At 39.4% G+C, this 11,100-nt stretch overlaps 2 protein-coding genes across 6 annotated transcripts in view; one reads left to right on the top strand and one right to left on the bottom strand.

Moving 5' to 3' along the window:
• The first annotated feature begins 1,287 nt into the window (after positions 1-1,287).
• Positions 1,288-11,100, top strand: part of Ctr1A (Copper transporter 1A) — a 78,886-nt gene continuing 69,073 nt past the window's right edge. For 3 of the 5 annotated variants that reach the window (XM_083135639.1, XM_083135635.1, XM_083135642.1), the window contains exon 1: positions 1,288-1,520. The gene's annotated coding sequence lies outside the window, so the exon portion shown is untranslated. The remainder of the gene's footprint in view (positions 1,521-11,100) is intronic. The other 2 variants (XM_083135641.1, XM_083135640.1) reach the window with 1 other exon arrangement.
• On the bottom strand, positions 7,110-7,733 carry LOC145998365 (uncharacterized). The gene has a single exon (XM_083134775.1). The coding sequence runs from the start codon at positions 7,731-7,733 to the stop codon at positions 7,110-7,112; it is 624 nt and encodes a 207-aa protein (XP_082990901.1).

The raw sequence follows: 11,100 nt of genomic DNA, 5'->3' as shown, positions 1-11,100 counted from the left end.
AAGGCTGTTCACGTGTTCAGCCATTGACTGTTACAAGGTTTGCTTTGTCACCCTAATGGGAAAACCATCTACCGAGTGGCTGAATTATAGTAAATACTACTATACTGCTAGGGCATAATTCATCTCACAGATTTTTGCACTGGAAGTTGTAAGATACTTGTTTTACACAGTAACAAGTGAATTTTCTGTCGCTTCCGCGGCTCATGCTAAGTTGACGGGACGAGCAGAAGCCCCGCCTGCTCGCATTTCTAAGTGATGACGTCAGAGGACCTCCTGTCTGTGGAGAGGACGTTTTCAAATCCGTGACGTAGTAGGTGAATTTCAGCGGTGTTTGAAAGCGTGTTTCTCGAGAACCGAAACAAATATCACCGAGATATTTTGCACATCTCATGTTTGTGTCATTATCTGTAAAATGAATGGATTTAAAACATTTTTCGTGTCAAAGTGGAAATGTCCATTGGTTAGTCAATTTTTCATCAACGGAACCTTAAATGCTTAGGGCTACTTGGATCTATGACTTGGATTTGTTAAATAAACAGGTTTTCTCATCCTTGCTTATAGAAGAAGATACTTTTTAGAGAGTTTTTTTTTTTTTTTGAATAGGGAAGAACACTATGGGAACGTTGTGAAGCAGTTTCTGTCCAAAGTTAGTTATCAGATGACAAGGGTCGCATATTCTGTTTATGAACTTACTTATGAACATAAACATTAGCCTTGTCACTGTGAAGGACTTTTCATTTAATGAAAGCATCACACTGTAAATTGTTCGCGACAACCATTCATAATGCGCAGCTCTTCATGGATGTATCCGATTAAAATCGTGTGCAATGGCATGCGAACTTCTCTCCCTAGACATGACTTTGATCTCGATGCATTACCGATGCGCTCAACAAATTTTTAGGCATTTTTGTAACACCTCGAAAAGGAACAAATTGGTACAAGAATTCAGTCATAACTTTTTACTGGTTAAAGATATGTCGAAAGAACTTTCATCATTGCATTTCTCGTGACCCATTTAAAATTCTGAAGTTGAATTCAAGATGGCGGACATCAAGATGGCCGCCGACCGTGCGGGTGACGTCAATGTGGTTCCCCCTTGGCCTGATAACGATTGGTCATCACCATTTCCATGTTGCGCACTGCAGTAGCCTTGTACCGAGGGTGTTAAGTGACTTTTTGAGCCACCATGTAGAATAATTTTTAAAATGATGGTTGGCAACATTGTATAGCATTATCCTCGGATATAATCTGTGCACTTTTAGAAACCTTGCTTTAGGGCATGTACAATCTGTGCTTTAGTGCCTTGGTTGGTTGGTTGGAAACTTGCGTTGGCGGAGTTCGTGTCGTCTGTAGCTGTGGTGTGTAGAAAGTACTCCGAGAGAGGAGGAATCTTAGTCAAGGGACTAAAATCTTCTTCATATTTTTAGTGCAGTGTGTAGGTGGTGTGATTGACTTGTTAATTTTTGCAATAATTCAAGATTTGCTACGCAGTGTTAAGGTTGCGGATTAATATCTTCAAGGTATGTATTGTACACTTATTATTTTTCAATATCGTGTATAATTTATTTCGTAATATTTACTTATTTCTGTATATCCGTGTATGTGAATAGTTATCCTAAAAATAGCGAAACGAGTTCATTTGCGGGAGTTATATAAATTGTGAATACTTGAACAACTTACCATCATATCTTCATAAATGTTATTGTTTGAAGTAATGTATTACTGTGGGGGTGTGACTTACTTTACGAACGATACAAATGTTTGGGACATTTCTTTTATTTCGTAATCGTCAGTAACTGAAAGTCACACGTTGCCCTATAGGTTGCGCGGTGGTTCCCAAAGTATGCACCGCAAAATGTTCCAATATTTTCACTGAAATGACACTTACTTGTTAGTCTACACATGGTTTTAGAATCAGACCATCGCATCAATCCAAATAGGCTTATGTAGTATTTTTGGTAAATTTCTCGTATCGGACAAACGGATTTTTTCAAATTTACAGGAGAAATTACTTACCGAATGCAGTTTCTTTATAGTTGTGGAAGTTCGGGGAAGTGTTTTCTCGCATCGTTCATTGAATTTTGCTGGTTAATCATATTTTTTTCGATATAAATGTGTGACCGTTGCACGAGAGCTCTTGCATCTATTTACTTCCAGGTGGATGTAGCCTGTGCGTGATGACGTAATCTGGGCCAGTGTTTCCAAATATGCGTTTATGTAACTGGTCACACGTTTAAATACCTATGATCAGTTGAACGTGATCAACGTTTTGAAAATGACGTGTGCAGGATGCTAAATTGAACGAAAGGAGTGCTAATGGAACCTAACCTAACAGGCCTAACCTAACCTAGTAGGCATACCTCGTCCCTGTGATGGTCAGTGGGGCATCCAAAAACCATTGACGTTAGCCTAAAAATTCACAAAAGCCCCACGGACCATCACGGGGACGAGGTATGCCTACTAGGTTAGGTTAGGTCTGTTAGGTTAGGTTTCATTAGCACTCCTTTCGTTCAATTTATCATTCCCGAACAAGTTTCCGACATTCGGACAACATCGGCTTCTAGCAGCAGCAATAGCGTGTATTGTGCTCTCGTGCAGAAAGCAAATAGTGGCAGCAGAAATAGCTCGTCGGAAATAGATTTTCGTAGAGAACCACATCCATTCGCATTAAAATGGATCAAAACTTCATTCCCGAACACGTTTCCGACATTCGGACAACATCGGCTTCTAGCAGCAGCAATAGCGTGTATTGTGCTCTCGTGCAGAAAGCAAATAGCAGCAGCAGCAATAGCTCGTCGGAAATAGATTTTCGTAGAAAACCACATGCATTCACATTAAAATGGATCAAAACTACATTACCGAACACATTTCCGACATTCCTCCTCACCGGTAAATAATGAGCAATTGTGCCGATTTCGCTTATCTTGCACTTTCTACGCGTGGTGGGGTGGAAACATTGCATATGGACTACAGTGGTGAAACTGTGACGGCCATTTCCCGTGTTACGGAAGGGAAGAAGCAACCAAGGAAACTTACTCGATATGTCGCAAATATAGCTATTTTCGGTGAAATTAGCGAAGTCTCACCTTCAGGAATGTTTGTCAATGCAGAATACGTAAGTACGAATATTAAAATCAAAAGAAGTAGGAAATTTCAGCTGTTTGTCCGATACGAGAAATTTACCGTACTTTTTACTTGTAAATTTTTTCTGAATTTGAAATGTGTTTACATTTTAACTAAAGACAAGAAGCCTAACCACACTATCTGAGCGTTGCAAGTGTTTTGGATAGGCCTACATGCTGACTTAGGTGCCGCGGAAAAACTGGAACCACTGGATTACAGTATACGTCCCCTACGTTTTACACACTAGACAATTTTACCAGAAAACTGCTGCGTTTCGCATCACTTCTTTAAGTTTTGATGGGAGATTTACTATTTTGAAGAAGTGATGATAATACAAACGTTATATTTTTGAAGTAGCATATAAGGATTGAATAGTTTTTCCCCCCTCATATTTATTCTCAAAGTGTTAGATCGCAAAGTGTTAGATCGATTAAGATGTTAAAGCATTGCACAGTGTCCTTAAATCGAATACTGAGCTTTGATGATAATCTGTTTGATGTAAAAATTACATTTAATAGCTTAAATTGGCACAAAACTACAGAACTCTAGGTGTAATGCAAGCACAGGTGGGCCTGTAGCATTCCAGAGCAGTAAACCTCCAGTAATGGACAGTAAACAATATCAATTTTTTGATGAAATTATTATATAGTAAGTTGTTTGGTTAACGGTTCCGATTGTTTTATGATTTCTCCTAGCACAAAGACTAATTATCGTAGAATTTTGGAAAAAATTGTCACACGAAATTTGAACCTTCCTTAAAGTAATGAGCACTGTTTGTACTCAAAAAAGTTATTTATGTTGAAAAAAACAACCTTAAAGATTACCTTACGCAATCATGCGCACTTCCCATGGACAAGATATTCTTCATCGACAAGGGACAGTAAATATCGTAGAAGTGTGGGAATGAATGTAAAGGTAAATCAGAACCTTAGTATAATGTATTTAGGAACTTTATTTTATTGCTAAGAGAACCGAACCTAACCATGAAAGCATATGTTGAACAAAATTTTAAATAATCACTAAAACTCCACAGTATGTGTTAACAGACGTACATCGAAATCGAACCATGTAAAGATTGTATTTGTAGCACGATGTAATCGCAATAAAACAAAAGGGAACTTGGGCCGTTGTGTTGTTTGGTATAGCACGATGGATTCTTATGCCGAGAGGGACCACGGGTCACCTGTGCTGATGCAGTTTCTCAGTTGAACCTCCACAGAACAACTCCTACCATGGTTAAAATATTATGAAGCTCTAGGTATATGGCAAAATACATGCAAACCAATACTCGTGAGCGTTCATATGGAAAAACCTGATATGCCCTCACAAATGCTCGAGCAGAACAGCATTCTCACTGCTTTCTCCTAACAGTGTTGCCTTGTGGGCTTAGAGTTTGAAGCTGCCAATCGGATGCAAATTCACTCTTATCTTTGTGTCAGTTTTGGGTAGGGTTACCAGATCGCTCTGAGGAAAATGTAGGTCATGTTGTCCCAAAATGTATGACTTTTAGTCAAAATGTATGACACAAAACATTCACAATAAATAATACAAATTTCTGCACAACACATTAAAAAGTAATTTAAAAATGACACTTTTTCAGTTTAAAAAAAATGAATTAACGAATTCTTAAATGTACTGTAATAGTATACTAAACAATGCACTACTACTACATGTTTTAACTGGTGCTTCTCAGAAGAGAAAATTGCAGGTTGAGTCAAAATATATTGATGAGAGACTGAACATTCAATCTTCGAAATTATAGGGACCAGCACTGAACGTTTTACAGACTTTATGAAAAGAAAATCTCTTGTGAGTCCATTGTGCTGATGGTAGTGAAAGTAGTCTATCAACATTTGCATTATGACCTGTAGTGGCTAACAAATGTTCAGCAATTACCATAGTTTGAAATGTTTTTTTCTAGTATAATTACAGGATTTCTACCAAAATATCAAATCCAAATTTTGGTCTTTATCAGGACTTTCCTTGAGCTTATTTTTTCGTTTTGATTAACCTTTATTTATTCGATCCCTACTTAGTTAACGTTGGAAAGTAGTAATGATATCTAATAATGCATCCTTGACTGCATTTGGCAGACTAGCGAGGTTCTGGCATCTAGATTCACAGCCAGTATGTGGGGCTTGTGTTGTCGTCCCTATGTGTATGTGATTGTTTCTTCATCCATCTCATCTCACCACACCACCATTCATCCTCATCTTTGTGATTAGCCAAAGGGGCAGAGAAGTGAACTAAAATAAACTAAATCAACCAGTCAGTAATTGTGATAGCAAAAATTCTGCACCACAAGTATAGTAGCGTGCAAATTAGTCCGAACAAGATGCATACTTTTCCAGGTATACAATAATCTTAAAATACGTTGCAGTTTTAAGCTTTAGTTTCACTTTTTTAATCTTCAGTTTCACTTTTTTAAAAATAATAACTGCACATTCTCTCTCGATAATGCCCTGTGCTATGAACAACGATCCATTTTTACTCAATAGTTCATTGTTGAAGACCCGAAGTGGAGTCTATTGTTGAAGTATTTTGTTATCGTTGACAGACAAAGAGTCAGTTGTGTTGCAAGTTATGTGCCAAGCGGAAGGTAAGTTTTTTCGTGTGAGTGGTTCTTATTTCGGCTGCTACCCAAATGGATACAATGCCATGCAAACGGTCGAAAATTGTTACATTATCACGGCATACTGCAATGAGAAACTGTTGGAAGAGAAACTACCTATTCCTGATTCACTGTGTGTCAGATTAAAAGTAGGCTCCAGAAGTCCACTAGTAGTTAGTTCCTTCATACATTCCAGGCGCAAGATTTCCCAATTCAGAATCAATCTGATTATCAGCAGAAAGGCTGTCTGCATCATCTGGTGCAACAGGGAGAACCTCATGCATTTCTGACTGAACAGAGGTAGGGGCAAGAGAGTCTGTTGAAACGCATGTAGTTTCATTTTCTCCCGAAGTCACTGTTGCACTGCTGATTTCTTCAACTGCTGCCACATCAATGCCTCTTCTCTCAAGTCTATCTTGGAAGTGTTTAATTGCAACTTCACATTCATCTCTTGTTGGTGTCACTTGAATATTAGTATTACCATCTTGTAAGTTTGTGGTCAAAGACATCTGCTCCGAAGCATTCTGCACAGAGTTTGTGTAGTCTACGGCCTTGGTGGCTCACTCGGTAAAGCCTGCGTTACTCCCCTACTCCCTGGCTACGGGCCTGCTCTGCTTTATAACATGTGAATAATGGACAAGCATGAAAAGTAAATTATTGTTGACCTACTCCCGTCATTCAGTTACCTGTAGGCTAATTATAATATGACTACAACTTCCAGCTTACAATTTCAATGTATTTTTCTTATTTTAATATGTGCTCATACCAAATAAACAACCTGCTTATCAATGAAATTATTGTAACAGGTGAAAGAGGCACTTTATAATAGCTAGAATTTTTAAATGCCTGTGATTTTCCTTCTTCAGCAGAGGGGGCTGACTACAGGATAAGCTGGCACCAGTAGTCAGCCACTTTCGTGATATGGGGGCTGCCCACTGCAAGTATTTGTCTCGTAGCATTTTAAACAAAACCACGTTACAGGGATTACTGTTCTAACAGTTGGGCTGAAAAGTTCGTAGGCTGACTCATAGATGGCGTTACTAGAATTAAATCCGTGTGATTTTTACTTAGTACTAACCTTCAAAAGATACGTGTATAAATTTCACAGCTGCCGGATAATTATTGGTTGTCCAGCGAAAAGAATAGACTGTTGGGTATATGAGAACAGCGTTGCCGCTTGCCGCAGGGGCGAGTAACGGAACTGCTGGCAGTGAAAGTACAAGACCAAACAAACGTGCGTGGCGCTTGAATCGCGGGTACGTACAAATTGAAGAAATAAGTTCACGGTGAGCTATTATTAAAAACAAGAAACAAATTCACAAAATTACATAAACTGAAAGAATAATTCTTAATGAACTTACTTTTCTCTCACATGTCACTCCAGAGGGTTAATTCCTTCCATTGCAGAATCATCACCAGAATCAGTTTCTTCTGTCAGACCATCACTCTCGCTGGAATCTTCACCCAAGTGGATTATTATCTGATCAACGTCATCCTGCAATTCATCTGCATTCCACATTTCCTTCTCTATGTCCATGACATGTTTTACGTAATTTTGCCAGTTTTCAACTGTTACTGTCTTAAATGATTCAGTGATTAAATTTTCAATGTCTTTAGTTTTGAATGTAGTGTTGTTACACCGCACATAATGCTTAACCTGTGACCACACAAGTTTAATCGGCTTCAGTTCGCAATGATATGGGGGCAAACGAAGCACCGTATGCCCCATCTGTTTTGCCATCTCATCGATCTTATACTTATCGTACTTAATTTTATGAATATTTCTAAGTTCCAGGAGATCTCTGCGTAACATGTCATCATAACGAATGCCACGAGATTTCAACCATTCTCTTAAATCATTCTTCTTCCACGAGGTTGTCGGCATTGGCTCTTGCTTGCGGCTATGATAAGAGGCATTGTCCACAACAATAACAGATCCCGGAGGGAGATTGCCGAGCAACTGTTCCCGAAAATACATCTCGTACGTTTCTCCATCCATTTCATCATGGGCATCTGCTGTATTCTTTTTGCACTGAAACACAAGTTGGGCGTTTTGCAGAAAACCGCATTCGTTACCCGCATGCACTAAAGCGTATCGCGCTCGGCGAGATGTTGGATTTTTTAAACTAGTGGAAAGACCTGCCAGAAACGCTTGTTTTGCAGTTGTAATTGTCTTGTCTTTCCATTCATAATTGACTGAGGTTCCGGTGTTCACTCAGGATTCATCAGTGTAAACAATATTTCTATTTTCACGCCTAAACGTCCTAATTTCTCTTAAATATTTATGGCGAAGAGAAATTAAATCTTCTCCTTCCATTAACATAGATTTGTTGCCCCTTTTCTCATACGAAAAGCCAAGTTCTTTGAGGAAAAAAATATATGAAATGTTGATCTTTTAAAATTCTGTAATGTGGAGTCAGATTTAACAGCAGCAAGAACAGAATTAAGTGTTGGGGGTTTGTTTTTAAAAAAGAATTCGTGAACTTTACGTCGCACATCACTTCTGACAAAATCATTATATTTTACATTTCTACTTGTAATTGGCGATCTTTTCCTGGGTCGTTTCTTACCTGGTGTTTCAAGAGGACCTTTTGAAACCTCGCCCCGAATTTTATACACAGTAGCCCGAGAAACTCCAGTTGCTTTCGCCGTCTCGCTGGTTAACCAACTTACACTGCTATCCAGATTTTTCTGTTTTAAATAAACAAAAATATTCATTACTATTTGCCTTTCTTTACTTTTGAGAACCTCACCACGCCTTCTCTTATTTACACTACTTTCGCTCACATTTCTGTCTTAAAACCAACTGTTTTTTTACAACACAACACAACCCAACGCACAGATCCGCCACAGTCATTCCTCGTCGAAACCAACGGTCAGTCACCCTCCCCTTCCATGGAATTTTGTCTACCGCAGTACTGGCTGAGGGGGTGGGGTGGAAAGCAGTCGACAACGCTGGACTCGCCGTTCCCCTCCGTGCACGTGCCCCTGCACAAATAAAATTAAAAACACGCGCTGCTGGAAGGAAATTTTGCTGGTCTGAAAGCTTAACCAGTTACAGAATAGTGTTTTACATTCGAAACAAAAGCAAGTGAGTTCACCTTTGCGCTCAGTAGTGAAAACAATATTTAAAAAGAGGGAGGATGTCAGGAAAGTAAAAGCCCATTTGAAGCAACAGTCTATTCTTTTCGCTGGACAATCTATAGTTCGTGAGATATAGCATTGTGAGTGAAGCAGCTTTTGTTATTGTGAAAAAATGGATAAAAAAGAATTTCGTGTGTTAATAAAGCATTGCTTTTTGGCGAAAAAAAATACTGTTGAAGCCAAGGCTTGGCTTGATAAACATTATTCGGACTCTGCACCAGGAAAATCAACCGTTGAGAAGTGGTTTGCTAAATTTAAACGAGGCGAAATGAGCATTGAAGACGATGCACGCAGTGAACGCCCCAAAGAGGCTGTTACCGACGAAAACATCAAAAAAGTCCACAAAATAATGTTAAATGATCGTAAAGTGAAATTGATCGAGATAGCTGAGACTTTAAAAATATCAAAGGAACGTGTTGAACATATTGTGCATGAATATTTGAACATGCGAAAGCTGTGTGCAAAATGGGTGCCGCGCGTGCTCACAATCGATCAAAAGCAACAACGTTTTGATTATTCGGAGCAATGTTTAGCGATATTCAACCGTAATATACACAAATTTTTCCGTCGATATATTACAATGGATGAAACATGGCTCCATAACTACACTCCAGAGTCCAATCGACAGTCAGCCGAGTGGACTGCACGTGATGAACCGAATCCAAAGCGTGGGAAGACGCAACAGTCGGCTGGCAAGGTTATGGCATCAGTATTCTGGGATGCGCATGGTATTATATTCATCGATTACCTCAAAATGGGCCAGACCATCAACAGCGATTATTACATAGCGTTGTTGGAGCGTTTAAAGGATGAAATCACGAAAAAACTGCCCCATTTGAAGAAGAAAAAAGTGTTGTTTCATCAAGACAATGCACCGTGTCACAAATCAATGAAAACGATGGCAAAATTATATGAATTAGACTACGAATTGCTTCCCCATCCACCATATTCTCCAGATCTGACCCCCAGTGACTTTTTCCTGTTTGCAGACCTTAAAAGAATGCTCGCTGGAAAGAAATTTAGCACTGATGAAGAGGTAATCGCCGAAACTGAGGCCTATTTTGAGGCTAAAGAGAAATCGTACTATAAAAATGGCATCGAAAAATTGTATGACCGCTATAATCGTTGTATCGCCCTCGAAGGCAACTATATTGAATAATAAAATCGAATTTTGTCAAAAAAATATTTTTTACTATGTTAGCCTACGAACTTTTCAGCCCAACTGTTATGTCCAGAACATGGTAAGATAGTCCCAACGAGCCAACCAAGGTTAAAACCAGCAGTCAGCCCCTAGAGGCTGACCACTGGCAGGAAGCCAGAATTCACAACCCTGTACTCAGCCTCCCCCCTGTCGACGTAAAGTAAAGTAAAGTGTTCCCCTGTGCTTAGCACCACGCCATGAAGGTGTATAGGGGGTGTGGGGGTAATGCCCCACACTTTCTTGATCCGGTCGTGAGTGAGTGATTCATGTGATCAGCATCACACCCCTGACCGCCTTTACCCCCCAGGGTTTCCCCAGGTTATTCGACGCTGGGTGGGCGCCGGGGCCGCTTCCATCGTTAGAAAAGTTCCCGGGTTTGAACCGGCCGGGGATCGAACCCGGGACCTTGAGCATGGTAGTCAGACACGTTACCGACTGAGCCACCGCATACAGACATTAATATACAGCTTAAAACGTCTTTGAAACTATTCCTTATTCCTTCTAACACAACTACAAACAAAATATTTGGTAATTCTTCAGTAAATAACCTTGTTACCTTTGTTATCACAGTTGCTGTTGTTACTTTTTTCATTAGAAAACATCAGTAATACAAACAGCTCCACTGGATGGTTTATTCCTTCTTCACCAGATGCCACCTCCTTTCACACAAAGGCTGGCTGACTCCTGGAATATGGTTTTCCAAGTCTGTTACCAAGTATAGAGAAAAGGCTTAGTGGCGGCCTTATAAATGTACATTTTTTTGTGATGTGGCTGATTACTGGAGGAGGCTGACTTTAGGAACATCCACCCTATCTTGTTCAGATTAATTTCCACGCTACTGTATAATTTCCTGATTTTTATTGACTTTTTTACCTACTTGTTGATTTCTTTACTTCTTCTTAACTTTCTTGACTGGTAGACACCCTGAATAACTCTGTTCTCTATACTCCCTGTTTTACAATAAAAAATATTGAATAAGAATGGGAAATACCTTGTTTCATCAGTAAACCCCAAGGCAAGA

Source organism: Lepisma saccharinum, chromosome 14 (assembly GCF_977018435.1).
Source record: "Lepisma saccharinum chromosome 14, izLepSacc3.1, whole genome shotgun sequence".
NCBI classification, from domain to species: domain Eukaryota; kingdom Metazoa; phylum Arthropoda; class Insecta; order Zygentoma; family Lepismatidae; genus Lepisma; species Lepisma saccharinum.
The sequence above is the reverse complement of the archived record's forward strand: the minus strand, read 5'-3'. Positions and strand labels throughout refer to the sequence as shown.

Bases quoted from the DNA above. Each gene is read 5' to 3' on its own strand.
- LOC145998365 (XM_083134775.1), bottom strand. From the start codon at position 7,733: ATGGATGGAGAAACGTACGAGATGTATTTTCGGGAACAGTTGCTCGGC.